The sequence below is a fragment of the Aureobasidium melanogenum genome, assembly GCF_000721775.1.
Source record: "Aureobasidium melanogenum CBS 110374 unplaced genomic scaffold scaffold_2, whole genome shotgun sequence".
Taxonomy (NCBI): Eukaryota; Fungi; Ascomycota; class Dothideomycetes; order Dothideales; family Saccotheciaceae; genus Aureobasidium; species Aureobasidium melanogenum.
The window spans coordinates 1059429-1086144 of record NW_024470054.1 but is presented as its reverse complement, the minus strand read 5'-3'; the positions used below and the strand labels follow the sequence as shown (position 1 = coordinate 1086144).

Genomic DNA, 26716 nt, shown 5'->3' with positions numbered 1-26716 from the left:
AGAAATGTCTTGCTGGACCAAGGCTGTGCGGAGTGAAGAGTAGAGACCAGTTGTATCAGCAAATCGCTGCAAGGCTGCCAACTTGGTTTGCAGGTCGGCATATGTCTTGCGGAAGATCTGTCTGTCAAGCATAGGACGTAGCGCAGGATCTGAAGGCTTGCTTGTAATGTACAGTGACATGCATCCGAGAGCGAATCTCAACCAAGCTTTGGCAGAGACAGCTGGATCCGTAGAGCGTGCGGCAGAGGCACCAACTAGGTATACTATCAGAGGATCAAGGTAGAGCCTACAGATACTAGCAGCATCCTGCGCTGATGCCATTGAAGGAGCCACACTAACCTTGCCTGAGCGGAAAGACTCAAACGCCCACTCGATCCAGGGCTGCCAGTCAGCTTGTCTGATGTCCTTTGCACTCGAGACCTCGCGCAAGGAACGGAGAAGTATATCTGTGAGGACTGCAAGATGACCGTCTAAGAGGTGAATGTAGTTGGTCTCAAGATCGTGAGTATTGCTAGTGACGATTTGACTCATGATTTGAGCCTCAGTTCTGAGCAAGTCCAGTTTGCCAAGAGGCACTTCGTCAACGCGGTCAAGGCCAGTCAGGACGTGTTGATGGAGGTTCGTCTCCAAAGCCAGCGGTCTCTGGCTATCGCTGTAGTAACCGACGTGCTTGCCCAGCGGCATGAAGACATCACCTTGAGCAGCAGAGATAAATTTGGTAGGTCTGTAAGCGAGGAAGTTGACGCGCTGCAGCTGTGCTTGCAACTGTTCGGTGGGCGTTCTTCCTGCGAACGCCCCAAAGACACCTGACTGAGAGTAATGAGACATATCCTTGCCATACAGAAGATCGAAGGTCTGAGCAATACTTTCGAACTGCTCTTTGAAGTGAGGCAGCACGTGCGCGGTCTCCGTCTCTTCGGTGCTGAATGCAGACATGGCTTCCTTGAGACTAGCGATGAGAGCGGGTGCTTCTTCAGAACCATCCAAGACAACAGCCAGAGCCTTGCCAAATGCTTGCTGCAGCTGCAAGAGTTGATCAAGAGGGGCGTCAAGTCTTCTAGCGAAGATGTCGAATCGGTCTGCCATGGCTTCCAGTCCAATGATGTCTTGCAGCTGCTGGAAAGAGCGTGCAGTCTTGGGTCTCATAAACGTCCACAGAGCAGTCATGGAAGCGCCCTTGTTGTCTGGTGAAAATGCTCGATCCAGAGGCAGGACAAAATAGGAGCTGAAACGTTCTCCAGGTTGAGCACCTTCCGAGGCAAAGCGAGCAGCGAACTCAATACCGTGAGTTTGCTCCAAACGTATGCCCATCTCGATGTATGCCTTGAACCCTGCTTCTTCCACATCGACAGAGTCTACGAGGTTAAAGAACTCCCACCAATACCGTCTCCATGGTTTGAATGTGTCGACAGGATACTGTTCAACAAGCTGCCCTTGCTGATGCGCAGAAATGGCGGCATCAAGGAATCTTGACCATACATTTACAGCACCAGTCAGAAGGTCAAATACGTTGCTTGTGAAGTGCTTTTGCTTAGGTCCTTGGCCTAGAGCGGATCGCTGAAGTCGTGTTTGCTCGCGCTTAGGCACATCACGATTTCTAACGTTCTCGAGTGCAATCTGCATAGAACGGATATCCCACTCTAGCTCGTATAGAGCAGCAGCCCACTCCGTCGGCTTGAAGTTGCAATGGGCAAGCACGACGTTGTTGAGTGGGTGGAACGGCTGCACAGCGGGTTCTGTAACCGCAGGCATGATCTCTTGAGAAGAGTGCAGAGTCTTGAACTTGTACTGGACGTTCCTACTGTTGTCAAGCACGTTGCTCGGGGTTTGGTAAAGTCCAGCTTGCAGTCCGTTCAAAAACTGAGATAGTATGGTAGTATCTTGGTAAGACAAACTTTCCATAACCGTTCGTGCAATATGAGGAGATAGTGCACTTTCAGGATCGACGTTTTCGAGGACCTCGGTGTTGCGAAGTCTGTGCAGACTGGACTCTGACGAGAACTCTAAGCTTGATGGATCTTCTGAGCTCGTGGCAGGTGGCAGAAGGAAAAGCTCGACAGCTCTGTTGCGCAATGCTCTGGATAGCTCGCCATATCTAGGATCCATTGTGAAGAAGATTCTGAAGTTGGGATGAGGCACGATGACGCGAGCTTGGCCAGAAGCATCAGTGTTCTCGTTGATGATAAGTGTGCCATTGGGCTCAAGCAAAGAGTTGAGTCTGTCCAAGACGGCAGGACTGCAAAGGTTGGCATTGTCCAACACCAACCACTCACCACGTTCCAGTGCCTGAACAAGCATACCGTCCATCCATTCGAATTGAGCCCTGCTGATAGCAGTTGGTTTTGAGATCAGAATGTTGACCTGCTTAAGCAGAGATCCAGCTTCCTCAACATCAATCATGAAGGTGCTTGAGGAAAGGAGTTCAGATGACTGAGCGACCGAGATGAAGTTTTGAAGCAGATGAGCAATCTCGAGTGTCACCTCATTACGCCCAGTAGTGACGAGACTCGTGTCAGCTTTGGATGCCAACTGACGAAGACGATGCAGTGCCTCGAGGGCAGATTTGTTAGCATCGAGGGTCAAACAACGCACAGTCTGCAATGCAGCGAAAGTGCGAAGCTTCTCTAAGAAACTGTGGATGGCGCGCTGGGGTTCCGATTGCTCGTAACCACCAACCAAATCCATCGAGTCGACGTCGGCGTTCATAGAGAAGGTGACCATATCAACACCAAGAACTGCTGCGAGCTTTTCCAAAATGGCAGTCTTGCCTGAACCAGAGGGTCCAACAAGCAGGACGGGCCATCTCTTTTGCACAGCGACCATGACAGACTCCAAAACTTGAAGATGAGGCTTAAAGTCGAATGACTGCTGGTCGGCACCTACTCTCGCGAGGTGAGCATTTCTCTGCAGCATTCCCAAGCCAACCTGGAAATGCTTCGGCCCGATGTTGTGGAACATGCTGTGCGTGACAGGAGCGTCAGGCAGAACGCTCTGGAAGAGCTGGGTCACCAAAGTTCTATCCATATGAGTCCGGAAGCGCTGTGAAATGATGGTAGAGAAGAAGTCGTCCACCTCGCCACCCTTCAACAAGCCTTGTTCGGCAGTGATCAAGTTCAGCCAACGCAGCGTATCACGCAAGTTGAACTCCCAAGGTCCACCGAGGGAACCGATCTTCCTGCGCTGAGTCTCAATGTCCAGCTGATCAATGAAGGACACAATGGGAGCAATCTTCTCTGCGTCGTAGCTGGCAAATGACTTCTGACAGATGAGAACAAGATCCTTTGGACTGAACACATCTGCGTACACGACTGTAAACCGGTTGACGAACGAGGCTGGCAAACCTTTGCGACCGCCACCTTGATGATGAGGGTTCTGAGCGGCAAACAGTCTGAAGTCTGGATGGCGACGGAAGGCTTGGTCTAATTCAGAAATGTAGACCTCACCTCTGTGATCAAGACAGGCATTCAAACCTTCCAGTACTGACTGAGAGGCAAGATTCATCTCATCAAGCAACACCCACTCGCCATTCTTCATGGCTCGCAGGAATGGTGCATCACGCCAAGCGAATGTACCAGCTTCGGCTCCCTCAACAGGAACATCTGAGCCGAAGAGGTCCATCAGGTCGGTCTGCTCTGACAAGTTGATACGTGTCAAGGGCATGCCAATCGCCTGTGCCAAGGCAGTCACCAAAGTAGTCTTTCCAACACCAGGGTTACCTTCCAGAAGAACAGGTTTGGTAAGCTGAAGGGCACGGATTACACGCATGGCGTTTGATCTGGTTGTCGGCGCCAGGAAGGTAAAGCCTGGCTCGTTGCCCTGAGTGATGACCGGAATGGAGAAAGCTCCAAGCTCCAAGGCCTCGTCTGTGACCTCGACGTGAATTGGTGAGTTGTATACGGCGTGTGCATCAGCCTTAATGAGTTTGCTCAACTCATCCAGACATTGCGACCTTTCATAATTGACAGTGCCTGGATTGATTGCAAGAAGTGCTGCAGGATTGGCGCCAAGAGTGTCAATGTAGGTCATAGCAGCACCGTGAATGATGGAGAAAACGGGATCGCGATGAGGTTGTCGATTGACGAACTCCACCCAGCCAAGAGTGTCACGAATGGAGATTGATGATGCAGCAGAAGTGTTGTATCGCTGATTGAACCATTGGGCAAATTCGACAAGGACGTTTGCATATGGTGCTGCATGATCCTTGAGCTTGGAACGAATGATTTGCAGAACATCTTCGATGTCGGACAGAGCAGGCACCCAGATTTCGGTAAAACGGTTGCGCAAAGCTGGTGACAGTTCTCTCTTGCCGTAGTCGCCACCAGGGTTCATGGTAGCGAAGAATTGGAACCCAGGTTGCGCTTTCACGAAAGAGTCAAGGGAGCCCTTCTCGGCAAGAAGCATCTCCCTTGAAGGCTCAAGCACGCTGTTCAGACGCTCGAGAACCGAATCATCTGCAAGCGAGATTTCATCAAGCAAGAAGTATTGACCTGTCTTCATTGCATGTACCAAAGAGCCATCGACCCATTCGAACAGTGCCTTCAATCGAGGACGATTTGAGTCGATGGCTTGGTAGATCTGAGCTGTGTAAGGATCGCTCATATCGACATTGGGCTTGATCTGGTCATATATGACGAGCAGCTCATCAAGGCTGGAAGTAGGTGCAGCTTTTTGAATCTCGGCATGAGGAAGCGATACAAGCATTTCGCGGATCTGTTGCTCGATCGCCGCTCTGTTTCTCAGAGGTCGCTGCGCACCAATCAAGTCACCAGTCTCTGTGTTTTGATGTGCGTTGACAATGTGCAGTTCTTTTTGAATTGCATCGGCGAGCATTTGAACAACTGTTGTCTTACCGCAACCAGTCTCACCAACCAGCAAGACTGGCTCGTTGTTCTGGAGAGCAGTTGCGACAAGAACATAGAGTCTGCGCATGGCATTTGTCCAAACAACGCCCTTCGAACCAGCCTGGGTAAGGTACGACTGCAGTAGTGGAGATTGAGCGCCGTAAAGTGCGCTGGTGTCAATTGATACTTTTGGACCTTTCTGACCAAGAACTTTCTCAATGACCTTCTTTACAGCATCACGCTCCTCGGGCTTGCGAACTCTCTCGGCTAGAAGTAAGAATCCATTGATAGCGAGTTCTTCGATAGTGTCCGCTTTTCTCAAAGCCCATCTAAAAAGGTCACGGAGAGTTGCGAAGGACTTTTGTTCGAACAAACGGTTCTCCTGGCGCAAGACCGAGAGCTCTCTGTAAACACTAACGATGCGCTTGCACCATGTATCGGGGATCTGTGTACGACGCTGAAGAATGATATGCAGCTCTTCGACCGGGATATCATCGAAGTGAAGCTCGAGGAAACGGTTTCGGAAAGCACGAGAGAGGACTTTACGACCACCGTACAACCCAGCAGGGTTTTGTGTAGCAAAAAGCATAAAGTTCTCATGAGGACGCACGGTCTCTTGAGTCTCGGGGATGAGCAGCTCTCTGTTGTCGTCGAGAAGTCTGTTCAGCGCCTCCAGAACATCAGTAGGTGCCAAATTCAACTCATCGAGCACAATCCAGTGGCCTTCTCTCAAAGCTTTTACCAATACACCTTCTTGGAATTGAAGACGACCATCAGAGCCCGACACGTATGTACCAAGATACTCTTGCAGGTCGGTGTGCTCATGGTTGTTGATTCTAACAAATTTGTTTCCAGATTTGTTAGCCAGGTACTCAATCATACTGGTCTTTCCGGCAGAGGTAGGACCTTGGATCAAAACAGGGAAGCGACGAGTAAACGAAGCACGAATAAGATTGTCGAGGTTTCGGCGGATGAAAGGTGTGATAATGTAGTGCGGCTGATCGTGCACGGTGAAGTTGCCCTGTCTGAGCCAATAAGCTCCGTCCTTGACATAGGTGTGTCCATCTTGTGGTTGGCGGAAAGGCTTCTTGAGCTCGGCTGCAGCATTTGCAAGCTTGCCGAACATGTGCTGGTGAATGAGCGGTAACAAACGAGCTTCAGACTCTTTGTCGAGCAAAGTCAAGAAACTCATCTGAATGCCCTCTGCAACAGCTCTACGAATTGAGCATAGCGGCGAAACATCCTTTGCATAGATCAAAGCACGTGTCAGTGTTCTCAAACTGAAGTGCGGCTTCTGTCCAGCGCCATCAACAAGCAAGTTCTCCTCGTTCAGCTTTTGCGTCGCTTGGTGTAGCTTAGCCACATCTGAGGCGATAGATTTGTCCAAAACTGCTTCCTGGCCAAGATAAGCTTGCACGATGTTTCGCAGACTTTGGTAATCGCGGTCCGGACTCTCCACGTAAAGCTCCGTGAATCTTGAACGGATACCAAGAGGCAAGTCTTTCTTGCCTACGTCAGTCGCAGGGTTCATAGCAGCAAAGACACGGAATTGAGGATGAGCCTTGATGACCTCAACGCTACCAGCTTCACTCAGCATAAGCGAAGGTGAGCTGACATCGAACAAGTCAGCCAGTGCTTCCAGCGTGTCTGGTGAAGCAAGGTTGATCTCATCAAGAAGGACCCAATCGCCATTTCTGACGGCCTTGACGATATTACCCTCAACAAACGCGAAAGCGAACGACTCCTGACCAGCAGCGAGGCGGTTCTCCAGGCTTTTGACTTCCAAAGCGAACTTGTCCCATCTTTCACTCAGAACAGTGCTCATGGCTGGCTCGACCTTGCGCTTCTTGGTAGGGTTTTCGCCGTCTCTAGATGGCGATCTGTTACCAGCTTGCAGAGTGGCGACTCTTTGTTGCTCTACCATGCCAAGGGCGGTATTCCATAACTTGCACACACGAACCCACTGCTGCTTACCCATACATTTGTTGAGCATGTCAATAAATTGAGCATTTCGCTTGTACGAGAAACTGGCAGAAAACAGATCATCGAATTCCTCTTTCAGGGGTACGATGATGGATCGAGCATTGACAGGCTTGAAGCCACCAAGAAGATCACCACTTTCACTTTGCTGAGACAAATTGAAGGGAACCAGCTTTTTGCCAAGTTGGTCGGCAAGGTGTTGCACGCTGGTAGTTTTACCAGTACCTGTTTCTCCAACCAACAGCAGAGGCTCTTTCTGTGCAACAGCTACAGCAACACGGTCAAGTAGACGGAGAGTATGTGCATTCGTTGAGAAGGCGCGCTTGCCGGTGGGACCAGCGAGTCCTTTCCGCTGTTGACGAGGAAAGACTGAACGACCAATTGTAACTCGTGAGGGTTCTTCCTTGTGAATGATAGTTCTCTCGCCTAGCAGGTGCTGACAGCGTTGGGGATCGATTTGCAGGTTTTCAGCAATGCAAGAAGTAAGAGCCGTGTAAGCTGCACCCTCAGGCAAGGCACCGGCAAAACAATCAACAGCATCTAAGAAAATCTGATCGAGCTCACCAGCAGTCATGTTAGGCCTGTCTCCAAGCATAAGCGCCACTCTAGCGCACCATTTGAGCAGATCTCTCGGGTTCACCTCACGCATCAGACCAGTCCTGCTGCGACTTGCGAGGTGTGCTTGTTGTTTGAGCAGCTGCAGATTTTGGAAAACCGTGACAAATTGCGAAGAAAATTCGTGAAGCGTAGGGAACAGACCGACCACTACTTGCTTCAACTCATCCGATGGTAGCATGTCGACGTGTACAGACTTCCAGTGGCGAGCACCCAGCAAGTTATAGGCTGGCTTAGTCTCATGCCCGCTGTTCGAGAGGGAGGTACGCATGGTAGCGATGATGCGGAAACCTCTAGCAGCGTGTATTGTTTGGCCTCTGCTGGGGATGACGAGTTCATTTCTCTCAATCAAAGGAAGCAAAGTGCTGATGATATCGTTCGGCGCCCGATCCAAATCTTCGATGAACACCCAGCGACCCTCCAGTACAGCAGTTGTCAAAACACCAGCCTGCCAGACAAATGATCCAGGAGTCTTGCCGGTCGTGTACATTCCAATGAGCAGTTTTGCATCACTCTGCTCGTTCAAATGTAATGTCACCATTGACTTGAGCTTGTTAAGCTGGCGTGCAGCATGACGCACTAGTAGCGTCTTTCCAGAGCCAGCAAGACCTGTCAGTAATACTGGGTTAGGAGCCTTCAGTGAGGCGGCTAACTCACGCAGGTTCGCGGCCGTGGTGGGAGTATCAACTATTGAGTTTGTCGATGCGTCTGTAGGAGCAGCACCACGAGCTAGCAAGACACCCGAGATGCATGCTGTCGAGGGATGGAAGAGTTCAGCTGGCAAGATGACGGACTGTCTAGGAGCATTTTCAGCGTCCATGTACACAGCACGTTCCTGTTGTAAGGTTTCCCTCTCTTTCTCTAGATTCTTCAAGCGACATTCCTCCCATAATGTGAGAAGACGGTAGTCGATCTCTTTGCCCTCCCATGAACCCAGCGGCGCAACCAAGTCCTGAGATGCAGCATCGTTTGCGAGGTACTTGTTTGTCATGTCTTGGAGAGCAGCATCTGCGGCGCTCAGATACAGACATAGTACACGAATGGCAAGATAACGTAGCGCACGAGCATCATGGTCGAGCAATTGGTGTATCCGTGAGAAAGGCACAAACTTGGCAAAGGTTTGGCGATCGAATCGCAACAAGCGGATTATAGCAAAGAAATACTCGGTTGTGAAAAGATTTGAGTCGGAGATGCTATCGACATTATGCGAACTAAGGTAGCGCTCGGCGTATTCGGAAATGTGAGGAGCGAGAGAGACGATGCGAGCGTATGCGGCGACGACCGAGACATAATCGGGGGAAGTGTGGAACTCGGCACAACAGTGTGGGATCAAGGATTCGGCGTGAATCAGAATGGTATCCGTGTATCGTCTGTCAAGAGCAGCTCTGCTGAGTTGAGCCAGAAAATGTGCGCCGTCGCCTTGTTGTAACGCTCCAGCGAGCTCTGGCGGTAATTGTGAGATGCGTGATGCCAGATTATGAGTTTCCCATGACACGTCCATCCTGGCGACAAGGAATGCACGGCGCTTGTCGAGAAAATGAATTGTCGAGAAAAAAGTTTCTCGATTGGGAAATGTTCAAAGAAAGCAAAGCTTCGGAGGTTCTTGCCTTCGCCGCAAATCCAGCGCACGGACCGCGGGAGTGGGAAATCTGAGGAAGGAACACTTTGAAGCACAAGATCAAAGGCAGTCACGAGTCTTGTATACCGCAGTCGCAGTCGCACCTTCCGCCTCGAGCTCGTCGATCCACCTTCTTCTCTCTTCACATCCTGCTGCCATGTCGCTCTCCTGCCAACGCGTCCTCAGGCGATGCGCCGCCGTCCAGTCGCCCGTCGTCCGCGCCTCTGTCTCATCCACCCAGACCAAGCAGTTCCTCTCAAGGAGATGGCAATCCACCGAGGCCGCCGCTCCCACCAACCCCAAGATTGCTGCCATCGTTGATCAGATCGGCCAATTGACCCTTCTCGAGACTGCCGATCTTGTTTCTTCGCTCAAGGTCAGTAGAGAATGCGCCGCGTGATCCTCTTGCTGGACTAGATACTAATGGATCCTCTCAGACTCGCCTCAACATCCCCGACCTGCCTGTTGGTGGTTTCGCTGCCGCTGCTGCCCCCGCCGCTGCCCCTGCTGCTGCTGAAGAGGAGGAGGCCGCTCCCGCCGCACAAGAAAAGTCTCTGTTCAACCTCAAGCTCCAGTCATTCGACGCTGGAGCCAAGCCCAAGGTCATCAAGGAGATCAAGAGTCTGTTGGGTCTGTCCCTGGTCGACAGCAAGAAGTTTGTCGAGAGCGCACCCAAGCTCATGAAGGAGGGTGTGCCCAAGGAGGAGGGTGAGAAGATTGTCGAAACACTCAAGGCCCTCGGTGCTGTTGTTGTCATGGAGTAGACACTCCCCATTCTTCCTTTCCTTTCTTACTCAGACGAACATGGCATACATGTGACGGCGTTTATGTACTTATACTGGGGCAAACTTATGGTGTACAAAAACTTCTACCACATTGGACAATTTTTCAACATTTACGCATTGTCAAACCAACAGCATCTGTCTTTCGACTCACTAAGCTGTGAACACTTATGGGTCTAGATGCATGTCAAAGATATACTGGCATGTTAAACTTCTTCTTGACCAGGGTTGCTCCTATAACCATCAAAATCTGGCCTGAATATGTTGTAGCATCCGGTTTTGAGGTCTTCGCTAGATTTTGATTTGATGGATGTATATCTGTGTGTTCCGTCAGCCAGGTGGCTTGATATTGGGCTCAATACCTGAAAGGTCGTGGGTAGACACTGTTTGTAGGGGCTCTTCTCCAAAACTTGTACACAATCTGAACGACAATAGCACCGACTGTTTGACCAACGTCGTCTACTTTCGGTGAATGTTGCAACTATCACAAAACAATGGAGCACAGGAACACATCAAATCTACTCTCATGATCCGCTCTACGCGAAAGAATTGTGCATGTAGAATAAATTAATAGTCAGGCTTCGTACAAAGGATGATGGATGGCTTGAAACAGCGGGGCGGTCGCGGCAGGGAGAAGGAAGCATGTTCAGCAATGCGACAACCGTTATCGAACATCAACATGCCAGCTTGATCAGGTAGCAGGCTGCATCGCATGCCTCATGTCAGCATCCTCTTCTAATTCTCACAGCAATCATGCTGTCGAGGCCGAGTCAAGTCGCAATCCCTACGAGTCGCCATACCTCGAGTCTCCAATCCACGACGACCGTGATGGTGACGTGAATCCGCACACGTCGTCCAAGTCCAACTTTCGCACCTCGTCTGCCTATCTGCCCTCGCCCTTGTCGACCAGTCGAAGTCCGTCGCCTGCATATGACCATGATGCTTCAAATCTACAACAACGCCGTGTGAGCTCGCGTTCGCCTGTTCAGCCCACCACTGCCAACATCCTCTCTTACCTCAACACTCCGGCTGTCGCACAAGATGCAAAGGATCCCGCAGCACTCGACTGGTATGTCGAGGGTCCAGGTCGTCGTGTCGGATACGACAATCTGACTGCCATTGACTGGATTTTTGAGTATGCGAAAGAGAGACAGCGCCTGAGAGTGTTGCGCTCCAATGCTGTTGGTCTGCTAGGATACTTTCAACTACTAGCAGATAGCAGTCAGACTTGGATCATCCTCGTTGCCACAGGAATTGCTGTCGGTGCCATTGCTGCTGCAATCGACATCACGAGTGGCTGGTTAGGAGACCTCAAGGCTGGTTATTGCAGTAACGTCAAAGATGGTGGAAAGTTCTATTTGAACAAAGGCTTCTGTTGCTGGGGCCAGAAAGACTACGAGACGTGTCCAGACTGGCAGTTGTGGAGTCAAGGCATGGGTGTCTCTTCCGGCGCTGGTAGCTGGATCATCAACTTTGTCTTGTACCTTGCTTACTCGGTATGTGCAACTGACCAAGCAAAGAATGTCTAGAACCTAACAGCATCTTCAGGTCTTGTTTGCGTCTACCGCTACATATCTCGTTACTAGATTCTCAACATATGCCAAGCAAAGTGGTATCCCTGAGATCAAGACTGTCCTTGGAGGCTTCGTGATCCGTCGGTTCATGGGCATCTGGACCTTGGTGACCAAGTCTATCGGCCTCGTGAGTTTATTCAATCCGCTTCCATACCACTCTGCTGACTGTTTCTAGTGTCTTGCGGTAGCCTCTGGTCTATGGCTGGGCAAAGAAGGTCCCCTAGTGCATGTCGCTTGCTGTTGCGCCAATTTGTTCATGAAACCTTTTGAAAGCATCAATGGCAACGAGGGTATGTCGAGCGTATTTATATGCCAACAGAATATACTAACATGTCACAGCTCGCAAACGCGAAGTTCTGTCTGCCGCTTCTGCTTCTGGAATCTCGGTTGCTTTCGGTGCACCTGTTGGTGGTGTGCTGTTCAGTCTCGAGTCTCTCTCTTACTACTTTCCCGACAAGACCATGTGGCAGTCATTTGTCTGTGCCATGATTGCTGCCTTCACTCTCAAGGCTGTCGATCCTTTCCGTACAGGCAAGACTGTACCCTACTCTGTGACTTACCATACCGGATGGCATGGCTTCGAGATGGTCGCTTACGCCATAATCGGTCTTCTTGGTGGTCTTTATGGCGGCTTGCTGATCAAGCTCAATATGCGTCTGGCAGCACTTCGAGACTCGCCCCGCTATCCGCTCAAAGGTCGACCTCTACTAGAGGTCTGCATTATCACCATCGCCACTTCTGTCATCGCTTTCCCTGTAACATTCTTGCGCGCACAAGCCTCGGAGTTGGTCTACTATCTCTTTGCAGAATGCAAGGATATTCAGTCCGATCCTCTTGGTCTGTGCAAAAGTGGAATCGCCAACACCGGGGTCATTTTCCTCTTGCTCATTTCCGCCATCATTGGCTTCTTCTTCACATCCTTGACCTTTGGTCTTCAGATTCCTGCTGGAATATTACTGCCATCTATGACCATCGGGGCTCTGTATGGACGTGTCATTGGTCTCATCGTCGAGGTCTGGCAACGCGAGCATCCTAAGTGGATTGTTTTTGCTTCTTGCGAGCCCGATGTTCCGTGCATCACTCCAGGAACCTACGCTATCGTTGGTGCAGCTTCTGCTCTGGCTGGCGCAACAAGAATGACCGTTTCTATCGTGGTCATTATGTTTGAACTGACAGGCGCACTCACCTATGTGCTTCCTATTATGATTGCTGTAATGATAGCGAAATGGGTTGGTGACGCACTGGGCAAACGCGGTATCTATGAAGCTTGGATTGCATTCAATGAATATCCCTTCCTCGACAACCGCGACGACAGACCCATCCCCGACATTCCAGTCTCGCAAATCATGACAAGACTGGAAGATCTAGTCACCATCACCGCTGAAGGCAGCACAATTGAAACCCTAGGCAATCTCCTCAAGGAACATTCCTACAGAGGCTTCCCAGTAATATCCAATTCTCACGATGCGATATTACTTGGTTATATCTCGAGGACAGAGTTGTCGTTTGCATTGTCTTCTGCAACCACAGCGAGAAACTTACCTCCACATACCCAATGTTTCTTCTCTCATCAACCCCTTGCCGATGTGGAACATACACTCGATCTGCGTCCTTGGATGGATCAAACACCCATTACTCTAAACTCTGCCATTGGGCTAGAGTTGTGTGTCAACTACTTCCAACGTTTGGGTCTGCGATACCTAGGCTTCTGCGATAGAGGCGTATTGAAAGGCTTGCTTACCAAAAAAGACGTTTGGTTTGTTGTTAATGGAGGAGATGAGAGTGGAGGCAGAGTTGCTGGAGCTAGAGAAGATGAGGATGCTCATATGAGGGTAAGAGGGATTGGCGCTGGTGTGCTTAGGGAAGGCGATGAAGGTGAAGAGAGAGGGCTGCTTTATGAGAACAGGAGAGGTGTGGGTGATGAGCATGATGTCGATTTAGGCGAGGGCCGCGCGTAACAAATGATCAAATGGGAGATTTTGATTCTCACTTAGACAGCACATTAACATCGGTTATCTTACCGGCTTTTGCATAAACCTCCATTTCAGATTTTGGTTCAACCAAACCAATATACTTGGCAGAGTTAGGTAGTCTTTGGATGACAAAAAGTTTGAAATGCTACCTACCGCGCAAGCAAGCAATCATGAACTTCCAAGCTCCATGCGAGGTAAATCTGGAAAATTCCCATCGTTGTACTCGTCTATGTTGAAATCGTAGCCCTCCGCGGGCGAGTTCATCAGATCCCGTTCGTGCTCTTTTTGCTCGTTTGCCATTTTCTCTTGGAGGTTGGTTGCTTCTTGTGAGCTTATGGGCCAGCTCTCGGTGAACGAGTCGATGTGATCGATGAGCTCGCGCGGTACGTGGATTTTTGGTGGTAGGGCTGCGGAGAGAGCTTCGTCTGCCCACCAGTCATGGTCTTGAGGAGGTACGTTTCTGGTCGAGAGGATGCGGTAGTGGGGGTCCACAAGAGATATGGTGAGGAAGGTGCGATGGCCAGATTTGGTCTTGTCGATTAGTTCGAATGGCGTGATGCGATGATGAAGGACATTTGGCCAAGCCAGCAGTCGATTAACTGGAAGGGCAACAGAGCCTACTCTTTGCAATGCAGGAGGTGGGCTAAGGGATCCTCCAAGAATGATTTCTTTGTATGGGACGGCAAAGACTTGCAAGAATTGCTTCAGATCGCATTCGTAGTCGTATTCATCCTCGTCCCATCTTGTTTCTTGGCGGAAATCAATGCGAGGTGATGATGTGTTGTCTTCGTCCAAGACGTAGATGGAGTTGGCGACTATATGCTCGTTGTGCAGGCCTTCGACGTGCCAGTCGCTGCCTACAAAACTGGGGTTGTTGGGGTTCAGTTCGATCTTGTCTATCTTGACTATGACTTGCAGTCCCTTTTGCCGGAAAGAGTCTTGGAGAGCGATTGTGTATGCCTGGTGGGGGATCTGCGCTGTTTCTCTCTCTGTGACCGGTTCGTTGCTACGGAACACTTTCTTTTTAATGGGCTCCCATGCTTGGCCTACCTTCCACTGCTGATAGGTGTACGACATACCCGGCTCAGGGTGCACAAAGTGACGGAGCCGATTCTGCTTGATATCCATCGGTCTGGCCAAGTCATTGCCAGATCTGCACCACGCATCCCAATCCTCGGGTATATCTTCTTTCCACAAGAAAGGAATCTTCTCTTCGTCATCCGAAGAATCGTATGGGAAGTCGTCAGGTTGGGCACAGTATGCCTTGGCTTCTTCGATCGCAGCATAGTAAACTTCACTCCCGATTTGCTTTCCTGCTTCACGGATGCGAGCAAAGTCAGGTGACGGAGGCTCATAAGAGACGGCATAGGTTTTGATGCGGTTTGGGAAGCGCCCACGACCTTGTTTGATCAAGACGTCATTCCAAGGTTCGACGGAAGACGAGATGATCTTCTCAATAGCATGATATAGACCACGATGCCGAGGATGCAGGCCATTGACGTATGAAGTAATTCGAACATCTGTGCCGGCACCCTCCAAGAATTCGACTTCGCAGGGCAATCGCTGGAAATTCGTCGACCATGAGCAACCTCTTTGACGATACGCTTTCCACCTCTTAAAATAGGGATGATAGAGGAGAAAATTTCCTCTGATGGGAATGCTTGGAGCAATGTCGCATTTACTTATGTGCTTGAACATGTCGTTGAGCGGTACTGTTCCCCCCTCAGCCAAGACTCTTGATTTGCCGTGTATAAGGGGATACATAAGAGGATCGACGAGCCTGCGCGTTTGCTCACCAGGATCGAAAAGGACATCCTTGGCTGCGGTTTTAAAAGGAGATAACAATGTCAAGGTTGAGAGCTCGTCTTTAATGTCGGTCCCATCCACAACGAGGTCTGATTTGGAAATCACAACTCCAGTGTTGTAGACCAAAACACGACCGGTCTTTTGAAAATCACGAGCCTTGTCTTGCAATTCCAAGAGACACCATTCCCATGTTTTCGGACTGATGAGAGGGCGTAGCAGTGCTTCCTGGCACAATTGAGAGGTTTTCTCGTCGTCAAAGACATCTGTCGACCAGGTGGGCTTGTCGGTAATGTCGTCTATCAAAGAAAGCATGGCAAGCTCCCGGGCTGTGAGATTTGGCCCCCGGAACCATTCGCGTACGCCATGAGTAAATCGATCCCCTGGATGTACTTCTTGCTCTAGAGGATATCCAAAACCAGGCACAGCAAGTGGACCGTGGCCGCTGTTGTCAAAGGAAGGTGGGTCGGCAAAAGGCGGGGCCATAATCTGGTAATCTGGTCGATTGGCCTGGCCTATTCTTTTTTTCTTTCTTTTTTCTTCTGTTTTCGATTGGAGAAGATTGGAGAAATTGATGGGAGAGATGAAAAGATACAATACAAAAATTGGATTGGCTGGATCTAATAGCGGGCAATACCAACTGAAATGAGTCATGGCATAATAATAATTTTAGAGTCTTGCGCCGTAATAATAGCCTATACATATAATCAGTCTTGATAAACTATTTAGGTAGCATATCCGCAGCTAGCTAAACACTTTAATTTACCGGACGACCCCTCGAATTCTACTAAAATCATGTCTCTAGACTCTTAAAACGGGTGAGTATCTTGTATACATTCAATACATACAGAGTGGCTCCCAATCACTGTTTCTATAGCATTCGGGATTGCTTCAATCCTGCTTTGGAGATCCAGGATGACGGAAAAAAAAAAAAAAAAAAAAGAACATTCCTTGACATTAAGCAAGTCAATTCTCGAAGGGCCTGCTCAGTGATGCTCGAGGTATGTACACAGTCACTGTCTTACACTTCCTTCCACCTCTCCTCTCCAGACCCTCTGTCTGACGAGGCTCAAGCTTCACACTCGACTCGTCCAACCCAGCACCTTCAGTCTTCGACGCAATCACAGAAACAACCTTCGTAGTCGTCTCCGTCTGCTCAGCCGCCCATTTGGTCTTCGTCACCATCTGCATCTGCGTCTTCGTGACCCTCAAACCCTCCCCATCAATCCCCGCAACCTTTGACAAGAAATACGCTTGAAATCCCGCGAGTATGCAAAGTGCAAACAACAGTGCTGAAGACAAGCACACACAACCTGTAATCACTGCATTACTTGGTCTGCGAGGTCGGCATCGAGTGTTGTCTTCTGGAGCATCCTCGTCGCTGGTTTTGATGGAAGAATTTGCGAGGGTGGTGTATTTGGATTTTGACTCTGGTTTTGGGGACGACTTGTAGCGAGTGGGAGTTTGGGCGGATAGTCTTGCGGCGATCTTTTGAGAGGCTGGGATGGAGAGGTTGGGGACGTCGTGGAATTTTGAGGGGTTCATGTACATCTTTGCAAAGGTGGTGTTTGGGTTGATGGAGTTGAAAAAGGAAGAAGCGAGCGAAGGAGAGGAGAAGGTGTGATGGGTTATTTGTAGTCTAGAAGTGGTTGGATGATAAGGTAGTGTCTATGGTCAGGAGTGGTGCTGTTGCAGGCAAGCTTTGAAGTATGTTCGTTGATTGAGCAAGATACGTGTGTATATGCTTTGCTTGTGATCAGGAGAGTTTTGGAGTTGCAATGGTTCCGAGGATAGATGGACTGTTGTCGTATTGATACAGATCAGAGAATACTTGATCTTCTCCGAGCAAGACGATGCCGAATGCTTGGAGGACGTTTCAAGTTCCCTGAGGCATGCGCGAAGCAGTCTCGAGGTCCTGAACTCTCGGGCATGAGGTATACTCACTCGCGCTTATCATCGGAAGTGAGTTGTCGTTTGCCTAGCTTCCGCGATCCAGCAAGGGATATAAACATTTATACCAGACATCTACGAAGTCTTGTCATCTTGAGGGGTGCGGCAGATAATGACAATGCATGTAGACCTTCCAGATCATTCGGTGACCATGGCGCTTTGCAAAATAAAAGCATGGCTTCTAGGTAGTGGTAGACTGGACCAGTCGTTCTTTTCGGTGGTTTCGATGGATGTCATTCTGTGTTGCGATGATTAAATCCATGCATGGTGCAGGCAGAAATCGATAGTCGTTCAGTCAGTCGGTACGGATATATTCCATCCTTAGAGTAAATTTGAATATCACGCCTTGATCAGAAGACGTCGCAATACAATCAAACGAGGGCGTCTACAAAATCAATCTGATGTGGCTTTCGTGGAAGGATCAATAGTGTCGCATGCCCACTTGCTCCTTCGTGTTCGAAATTTTTCCGCTGAGTTCACCTGCATCAAACGCTAAACGGAAGGCGTTCCGCAACGAGGAACCACCAACCTTGAGAAAAGTGAAATACCTCATAGGGCGTTTATTCACTCTGGTGGAAGCGAAGTACTGTAGCAAAGCACAGTGGTATTATATGGTGGAGAAGATGTCACTGATAACGATGGAACAAAGTCGTTTGACGATTCAATTGCCAATTGTGCTGGATTCTGGAGGTGATGTGCAGAGCTCGGCGACGGGCTGACATCAGATGACTCTTTTGTTCGCGTAGAGGCTTGCAGCGATGACTCGATTGCCGGAGGGTCTCGCTCTTGCTGCTGCACGAATGTTGCAACATGCAGAAGATCTGGGGATCTTGCAGGCTTCAGAACGAGTCATTATTATATCGCGCCAGTGTTATGGAAGGTCGCTGTCAAGAAAGGAAGGAGCTGCCGACGTTCAAACCCCTCACCTTCGAAGGATCAAAATGACAGCAAAGATTTACGACAGTGATTTATTTTGCTCAGTTATCTGCCGCGAGAAGGAAGAAAGTGTAGGATGATCCAGTCTGGGCTTGTTCACGCCCTACGCATGTGGCGAGAAAAATAAGGGTTGGGACCAGAAAAAATGGAAGGCTGTCGGCAGCGTCCGCCCGTAGGGAACCTTGTTTCGGCAGAGGCTTGACGCCCTGCAGCTTTGCTTCGACGTCTCGTCAAGGGTCGCAAAGCAGCAAAAACACATACAGGTAAGCTGAGAAGAGATGCTGACCTTCTTGAGTGCATGGATGCGGATCAAGAAATGTCAAGCACCGAGCACAAGAAACGTCACTTTTTGCGCCAATACGAATTGGTATGGGGCCGACACGACGGACGTGACCGAGACCCAGTATACAGGTAGTGCATTGACCTACTTTTTCTTTTCGATCACCAAATTTTTGCTCTAGCGTGTCAACGACCGAGGACTGTGACCACTTTCTTACGTACATATATCCAACCCCAAGGCAGCTCAAGTCCGACATTCTCTACCTCAGACCTTCTTGTCATTTCATACCCCGCCTGTTGCTTCACAGGGTTCGATTAGGTTGTTGGACACGTGCGCCACGGCCTATACCATCTCTTTGAAGTACTTTCTTGCCATATATCGCCGTCATGTTCTCAGAGAAGAAGGAAGCCAACATTGGCTCCAAGCCTGTGCAAGACGGTCCCTACTCGTCGGGTCCTAGCTCCATCAACCACGATGATGTCGAGGGCTCGCCAGTTCCTGGAACTACCGTCCAGCTCAAGCGTAGACTGCAGTCGCGTCATCTGCAGATGATTGCTATCGGTATGCGCCATTCTCTTGCGCTGCCACAGAACAAGTACCTGACAAATGACTCTTTCTAGGCGGAACAATCGGTACTGGTCTTTTCATCGGTTCTGGAACCGCACTCGCAAATGCTGGACCTGCTGGCGCATTGATCGCATACGCCTTCGTCGGTACACTCGTCTACAGCGTCATGGTCGCTCTGGGTGAGATGGCCACCTTCCTGCCCGTTTCCGGCGCCTTCACAGCATACGCATCTCGCTTCGTCGACCCCAGTCTTGGGTTCGCCATGGGCTGGATCTACTGGTTCTCATGGGCCATGACATATGCCTTGGAACTGACTGCCAGCGGTCTGATCATCCAGTACTGGCGCGCCGACCTCAACATCGGTATCTTCATTGGTACATTCTGGGCCGTCATTACACTTGTCAACTTCCTGCCCGTGTCCTTTTACGGCGAAATTGAATTCTACTTCGCTTCGATCAAAGTGCTTACCGTTATCGGATTCATGATTTTTGCTATTTGCATTGATGCAGGAGCTGGTCAACACGGATACTTGGGTTTCGACACTTGGAAGCACCCCGGAGCTTTCGCTCCTTACATTGTCGAGAACAACGATGCTGTCGCCAAGTTTGTTGGTTTCTGGGCTGTTTTGATCCAGGCCGGTTTCTCTTACCAAGGAACTGAGCTTGTTGGTATTGCCGCTGGTGAAACTAGCAACCCTCGCAAGACTGTTCCTGCAGCTATCAAGAAGACTTTCTACCGTATTGTCTTCTTCTTCGTCTTGACTGTCTTCTTTATCGGTCTTCTTGTTCCTTACGACAACAAAGCGCTTGCCACCGCCCACACCGACGCTTCCTCCTCTCCTTTCGTCATTGCTGCAAACCTTGCCGGTGTCAAGGTGCTCCCCGGCCTCATCAACGCAGTCCTCCTCTGTGTCGTTCTCAGCGCCGCAAACTCAAACGTCTACTCTGGCTCCCGTATCCTCGTCGGTTTGTCCGAGCAGGGCCAAGCACCAAAATGGTTGGGCCGCACCACTGCCCGCGGTGTCCCCTACTACGCCGTTGCCTTCACTGCCGCATTCGGTCTCCTGGGCTTCATGAACGAGTCCAACTCCGGCGGTCAAGTCTTCAACTGGCTAGTCAACATCACCGGAGTCGCCGGCTTCATCACCTGGACCTGCATCAACATCTCTCATCTCGCATTCATGCGCGCCCTCGCCGCTCGCGGTGTTTCCCGCGACACGCTTCCTTACAAGGCAATGTGGCAGCCATTCTTCAGTTGGTATGGAGTCTTTTTCAACATCCTGATTATCTTGACTCAAGGATTTACTGCCTTTATGCCCTGGAACACCTCCGACTTCTTTGTCGCTTACATCTCGCTCATCTTGTTTGCTGTGCTTTACGGTGGCCACAAGATTATCTTCCGTCCCTCTTTCGTCAAGCCAGAAGACGCTGATCTCGATACTGGCCGTAAAGAGATTGAAGAGATGCACTTTGAAGAGGCCGAGCCTGTTGGTGCTTGGCAAAAGTTCTGGGCTTGGATGGGTTAGAAGCCTTGCTTGCATCTGTTTATTCTGTTTATTTCGACTTTTTTTTTGTGTTCAACGCATTTTCATTGTTCATAATTTTCTCTTTGGACGTTCATACCCCTCGGATGGTTGGGAAACAAAATCATGGTTTCATTTTATAGATGAGTTTCAGAGACTCGACATGGCTAGATCTTGACGACGATGAATGAAGAACGATAATACTTTCAATCCTATTTCCCTCATCAGTTCAGTGTCACAAGATTATCTGGGATACTCTAGACCAAGATGTGCTTTACCAAGATTGGGAACCATCGACAGGAAATCCTTGCCCCCAAAACACTACCTCTTGAGTTTTACGTAGCACCATCCAAGTCTCACTCATAGTCGAAAGTCTTCTTGATGATGTCGATACCAATACTTCCAGCCTTGCCCTCTACCATCTTGTTGACACAACCTGCCACTCGGACAAGCAATTCACAATTGTGCTTTTCAGTGCTGCGAGTTGCAGTCTGATGTGCCTTTTCCATGTTGGCACAGAACAACAAGATGTTGCTGACCAGAATTGGTGAATGCAGAGGAAATATACTGTTGAGTTCCAGAGCAACTTCTGCTTTGATGTTGGCGAGGATGGTGAAGCAAGTCCGATGGAGGCGAAGATAGTCGAAGGTCAGGTGCATGCCTTCACGGTGGATTGCCGCTGCCAGACCATCGAGAAATTCGGGAGCTGTGAGTGCTTGATTGTTGATACCTTTCGCTGCTCCAACTCCTTTGACTTTTGCAGTCGTCTTCACTTCAGGCTCAGTCGAAGGAGTTGATGACGATGATACCTTTGAGATCTTCTCAGCGCGCAAAGCTTTGATCTTGAGTTCGAGAGCGACGAAATCAGTGGAGGTAGAGACATTGACATAGCGCATGTAACGACCGCCTATCAGATCGGCAACCGGTATGTGATCCTCCACGTTGCGGCAGAGACTATCATTGAATATCGTCTTCTCTTTGTTCCGTTTGTTGCTTGCACTGTTGATGATTGACATCCCGTTGCAGAGATCGAAGCGCTTCGAACAATCAACTAGAGTCTTTGGTGTGCTTCCCATAAAGATTCTGTCGCTGCACTGAAGCTTCAAAAGTGTTTCCATGTCATCCCAGCGTCCGACAAGACCCTGTACCTTCAGTGTGTTGTACAGGTGTGCACAATATAGCGTGACAAACCAGGGTCTAACGCAGGAAATGCTGGAGCGCTGCATCGTATATCTTCCGCCGAACAGATTGAGTCCACATATAACAGGACTTTGTTGGAAAAAATTGAATGGTGGCCATCTCTCAGCCTTGGCCAGCTTTTCGAGTTTTTGGTCCATTGTATTCGTGACCAACATGGTTTCGATATACTTGGTTGTTTTCTGCATATGACGGCGAATTTCAGAACAGAATTTGGGGTTCAAAAGGTCAGACTCCTGCCCTTCGTGGAAGGCTACAGTTTGATCAAGTGATGCCTTGATGAATCTTCCTGCTTTCTTCGCTTCCAAATAGGGTCTTTCAAGGTCCGAGCCAAGGATATGCTGGACGTCGAGATAGATCTGGGCCGCAAATGAGAGCCAAAGAGGAATTGGTTTGTCGGGTGCCATTTCTCGAATACCTCGAACGAACTCGTCCTCAACCCAGTCGTTCGACGCTGCCAAGGCAGTCAGTCCAGTGAAAGCTCTAAATAGGACATATTTATCATCGGCAAACTTGTCTCTTGCTGACTTCTGAGACCATGGAGTGGAAGTGTCGCGATACATGGTCGCTGGATTGCCGACAACGACCACCTGACCGGAAACCTTGCAAGTGCTCAATTTGAATTTCTCGAGCACGAAGTAAGCATTCAACAAAGTTTTATCAGCGGTATGGTAGGCAGCAAAGTTATAGGGATCGGTGGGTTGCTCGTACTTCAGCACATCCACGCCGGCGAAGCCGCACAATATAACGAAGGATGGGATCATACATGTTTGAAAGCCGGCTTGATCGTGGAATCGTTTGTCGTGATCCTCCTGCAGCTGCCGAACTATCTCGACCGCGGTGTTGGTGGCTATCGCGGCTGCTTGTAAATCAATCTTTTTGTTGAGATAAGCCTTCCACAAGCTTTCGATGTGATCGCGTATCCGATTGATGCTCTCCAGAAGGAAAACAGTATCGATGAAGTGTTCGTCTTTCTTCCTCAGACTCTCGGCTCGATAACGAACGTGCGCGCTGGGGTCGGACTCGCATTCGGGTACGGTCTCCGAGATCGAGGCATTGAGAAAGGTGTCGGACAATTCTTCTACCTCAAGGGCTTCGAAAGCATTATCGTTCCGTGGTGTGGCATTTTTGCTCTGCTCAGAGTTTGCGAGACTCTCTTTCATAGATTGGGTCCTGATCCTCTCAGCCATATGAGGCCGTAGTATATGACGTACATGCTCGAGGACGGAGATGAAGTACGCATGGCTGTCACCATCCGCAGGTGCTGCTGTAGCAAGCTTGGTATTCTTGAACCAGGTATTATGTTCCTTGCGGAAGGCAATAACACGATCGAGGACGAAGTCTAAGGCCGCTGGGACTACGACGTGTGGCTTTGTCGAAGATGCAACTATTTGTGATGCAAGTCGGGTGAAAGACCTAATTGGTATGGTGTAAGTTCGTGGAGATGTTGAACCGATGTCATCTCTGGCAGCAACGTCCCTAGCAAGCTTGCGAGCTTTCCCCTTCAATCTCGAGGAAGGAACACCAGACGGGTGTCCAGGAGGTTGACTGTTTCCGTCGTCGCTATCGTTAAGCACTTCTGGAGAGAAGCCACATCTTTTGGCGGTGGTTGCAAGCCAGTTGGCGATAGTATCAGTGTCTCGCTTGTAGGTCTTGTAGCTGTCTCGGAGGTAGTCAGGCAACATCTTCGATACTCAAGGTGGGACGTTGGCGGTCAAGGAATCTTGAACGCGTACAGTTATGTTAGTAGTCGCGTGGTTGATGTTGTGGTTGAGAATACCGACGGCAAGGATTTGGTGGCGGAAGTGAAAGTTACCAAAGGACACAACCGATGTGCTTGTTGTGGTGTTGGATAAAAGTGCGTCGCGACAGCAGCTTTGTGTCTTCCTTCACTTGAAAACAAATTCACGACAAACGCTTTCCCATGCAGGGACCCGCGAACCGCCAACAACCCGTTTGTGAACATAGAACACCTGATTGAAGAGTCTCGTCGTAATACTGGCTGGCTCTCCAGGCCTTCTGCTCACCTCGCCTCGACAGAAACCTTACCACTACCCCTCTTCTTCACAAGTCTCTTCTCTCCACCACGGCTCTTGTGCACCTTGCGCTCATCCTCAAACTGCACTTTTCTCGCAGCCCTTTCTACTAAATGTGTAGTCGCCGTTCGCTCGTAGGAGAACGCTTGATACACTGGTGCACTTTCAGGTCTTGCATATTCTTCTTGCGTTGAATATTGCTGTGGCGCTTGGGGAATGCGAGTATAATGGGGAAGCTCGACTGCAGAGTCCATGCGAGAATTTGTTGCATAGGGATATGGTTGGGATGAAGACTTGGGTCTGGGTGGGAGAGGCGGTCTGGCCTGCGTGAGTCGGGATGGTGTTGCTGAGTTTTCAGTAGGCCTGCTGTGCATCTGATGTCTTTCCATGCTCGCTACCTTGTGTTGATAATAGTGGCGGTCTCGATGAGTAGAGATTGTAGAAGACCGGCTATCGTGGGTTGAGTTCGATGGTCTGCAAGGTACTTCTTGTACCAGGGTTCTCGGGAAACCACTGAGCAAATATTTTTGTGTACCATCTTGACAGCCTCCTTGCAGGACAAGAGCTATAGTAGTCGAAGCCATCGCATTTGGGACTTCAAAGTCGATGTGAGGTATCCTCAGCATACCATAGGTAGTCAATCTCGATATCAGCTTTTCCGTGAGCTTGACCTTGACACCTCTACCATCCGTACATTTCGAGGTATCTTGGATGACAAACTCTGGCATGAAATTGGGAGTGCACTGATTCGACAAAAACTCGCCTAGGGCTTTCAGACTCGCTGAGCCTTCCTCGAATCTGCAGCAGATATAGCCAGTGCACATGAAGCTCCCACCTCGTAATGGCGCAGTCTTGGACAGCTTGAAGTAGAAAGAGCTTGCCACAAGAGAGCAAGCAACGTCTTTCACCATCCTCATCGCGTCAGGGTCCTTGAGTCTCCGTCTTACTTCGGTCCGAAATTCTTGAAACTTGTCTTTGGCATCGAAAGGTGGTAGCTTGCTCTTAAGATCCAGATTGAGGCGTATATAAGGGCTTGGGAAACCATCGTTCAGATTGTTGACATCGGCTTCAAACTCGGTCCAGGTGTGTTCAGCGTCAAGTATATTGTCGAATCTTTGATACAATGCATTGAAAGTGCGGCGTATGCCTCCTGACTTGATCGTCTGAGCAGTCGGTGTAGTATCGTCTTTGGGACTCGATGCACGCCGTTCTGATGCCTCTGTTCGTTGCTCAGACAAATTTTGGCCTGTGCCAATAGATAACAGCATATCAGGATGCTTATTCGCAATTGCAGGCCAGAGAAGTTTTCGCTCTCTGTTTGCCACGTGTACTGGGTTGTTGTGATATAACCCGCCGTCAATGTAGCTCGTTCCAGTCTTTGTGTGAGTATAAGGCTTGAAGTAGAACGGCGCTGCAGAGGTGGCCGCTGCTGCTTCCCAAACTTCAAGCTCATTCGAAGGATTCCCTGGTCGGATAAAGGTTTGGCTGTCCCCTGAACTTTGCGGACGACTGTAGTTGGCAAAGATCATAGCCTCCTTTCCGTCAGCGGAGGTAGCCGTAACAGCGACCTTGGTCTTGAATGCGTTTAGAGAGTCATTAGCGCCAAACAGAGGACTTTTACCGAGCGTCCCTTTCAGAACATTATGCAGAGGCGTGGCTTTGTATTTGCTGCCATGATTCAACAAGGCAGCTTGTTCCAAACCCCATACACCTCTGAACTCGCGCTCGGTAAAAGCTTGGTCGCAGAACTTCTCAAACATCTCGATGCAGTAGCCAACGGACCATTGCTTGACTCCCAAGGCCAGAGCATTGATACCTCCCGTACTCGTGCCAACGATCAGATCGAAGAACGATTGTATGCGTATGTTCCCTCCCAAGCTCTTCTCAATTGCTCGTAAGACCTCGAGCTCCATGATGCCTCGCATACCGCCGCCATCGAGTGATAGTACTCGTACGCCTACATCATCAGATAGATAAGTGACTTCCCAAGGCGGTTCGAAGCTGGTGTACATGTGTAGTGGGCAACACTCTAGCTGTATTTTGCCATGAACTTTCTTGCCGCAACTTCTGATGCAAGTGTCGCAAAGCACATGACCGCATGGTAGAGGATGTAACGGTATATTGACCAGACAACCAAAGCAGCTCACATGACTTATGAAAGGCGCAGCTGTTCCCAGGTCGGTAAAACATTCGTCCATCTGTTCAAAATGCAAGTTGCTCGCTATTCGTCTGCTTGAAACATCCCGTGGTTCCTCGTCCAAGGCTTCCAGGTGTTCTTGCTCGCATATGTTGACTTCCTGTTTGAGAAGCGATATCCATACTGGTAGATACGATTCCGCGGTGAGGTCTGATGTGTACTGGCCTGCGCCAGAAGTCTTGCCGTCCTTGGTTCGATGATCCATGCCATGAGAGAGCCTTGTGCCTGTACACGTACGATTCGCGCGATCACCGAAAGAGCACGTCAAATGATTATCGCAGAACGTCTTCAGCATATGTTCTAGGGAGGGTTGATAATACTCGCTGAAGACGTCTCTGATTCGTCCTAGCACTCATCAGTACTCGCTTGGATACAGGTCCGCACGGATGTTCACCTCTGCGATTTCGAATGGAGTCATAGAAGATACATGATGCTACAATGCGTCCAAGAAATCGAGTTATCGTCTTAGCAGATGTGCCTCGAGGTTGTTGACTTTGTATCTGTATTGCAAGTTGAAGAGCATGTTCGCCAATATCTGAGGTTCTTGTCGGCGCAACTCCGCTCCACCTTCGCGATTGGCACATTGATTGTCGAGTAAGTTCACCCATTAGATGATGTTATGGTGGGAAGAGCCAGCTCAAAACACCACACTTATTCGGAAAAAGAAGAAGAGCATCAGAAACACCAAGACAAGAACGAAGGGGACAAACGGTTCTTGACATTTACAGCTGACGTTTCGAAGGTTCCGAGCAATGCCATGGCCCGCGGACGGCAGTGTTAAAGCTAACCGTTTCCTAGTCTTGATGTAACAAGAAAGTGGTCCCAACTCAGGCAGGGCCATGCCT

The 26716-nt window shown here is 49.6% G+C and overlaps 7 protein-coding genes across 7 annotated transcripts; 3 read left to right on the top strand and 4 right to left on the bottom strand.

The window, feature by feature from the left end:
• Positions 1-9211: 9211 nt before the first annotated feature.
• M437DRAFT_39817 (ClpS-like protein) lies at positions 9212-9818 on the top strand (the record flags this gene model as incomplete). The annotated part of the gene is made up of 2 exons (XM_041020085.1): positions 9212-9430; positions 9492-9818. 2 exons carry the CDS (start codon positions 9212-9214, stop codon positions 9816-9818), a joined length of 546 nt encoding a protein of 181 aa, XP_040883647.1.
• Positions 9819-10555: 737 nt separating this feature from the next.
• On the top strand, positions 10556-13368 carry M437DRAFT_39565 (chloride channel protein 3; the record flags this gene model as incomplete). The annotated part of the gene is made up of 4 exons (XM_041020034.1): positions 10556-11332; positions 11385-11537; positions 11586-11700; positions 11750-13368. The coding sequence occupies 4 exons, from the start codon at positions 10556-10558 to the stop codon at positions 13366-13368; spliced, it is 2664 nt and encodes an 887-aa protein (XP_040883646.1).
• A 183-nt stretch (positions 13369-13551) lies between these two features.
• M437DRAFT_72177 (uncharacterized protein) lies at positions 13552-15672 on the bottom strand (the record flags this gene model as incomplete). Its single annotated transcript, XM_041025807.1, has 1 exon — positions 13552-15672. The coding sequence occupies one exon, from the start codon at positions 15670-15672 to the stop codon at positions 13552-13554; it is 2121 nt and encodes a 706-aa protein (XP_040883645.1).
• Positions 15673-16152: 480 nt separating this feature from the next.
• Positions 16153-16737, bottom strand: M437DRAFT_62808 (uncharacterized protein; the record flags this gene model as incomplete). Its single annotated transcript, XM_041024150.1, has 1 exon — positions 16153-16737. One exon carries the CDS (start codon positions 16735-16737, stop codon positions 16153-16155), a length of 585 nt encoding a protein of 194 aa, XP_040883644.1.
• Positions 16738-18738: 2001 nt separating this feature from the next.
• On the top strand, positions 18739-20444 carry M437DRAFT_81103 (amino acid permease; the record flags this gene model as incomplete). The annotated part of the gene is made up of 2 exons (XM_041027490.1): positions 18739-18913; positions 18973-20444. The coding sequence occupies 2 exons, from the start codon at positions 18739-18741 to the stop codon at positions 20442-20444; spliced, it is 1647 nt and encodes a 548-aa protein (XP_040883643.1).
• Positions 20445-20797: 353 nt separating this feature from the next.
• On the bottom strand, positions 20798-23323 carry M437DRAFT_81102 (uncharacterized protein; the record flags this gene model as incomplete). Its single annotated transcript, XM_041027489.1, has 1 exon — positions 20798-23323. One exon carries the CDS (start codon positions 23321-23323, stop codon positions 20798-20800), a length of 2526 nt encoding a protein of 841 aa, XP_040883642.1.
• A 948-nt stretch (positions 23324-24271) lies between these two features.
• On the bottom strand, positions 24272-26166 carry M437DRAFT_39373 (FabD/lysophospholipase-like protein; the record flags this gene model as incomplete). The annotated part of the gene is made up of 2 exons (XM_041019999.1): positions 24272-24353; positions 24419-26166. The coding sequence occupies 2 exons, from the start codon at positions 26164-26166 to the stop codon at positions 24272-24274; spliced, it is 1830 nt and encodes a 609-aa protein (XP_040883641.1).
• Between the last annotated feature and the right edge of the window lie 550 nt (positions 26167-26716).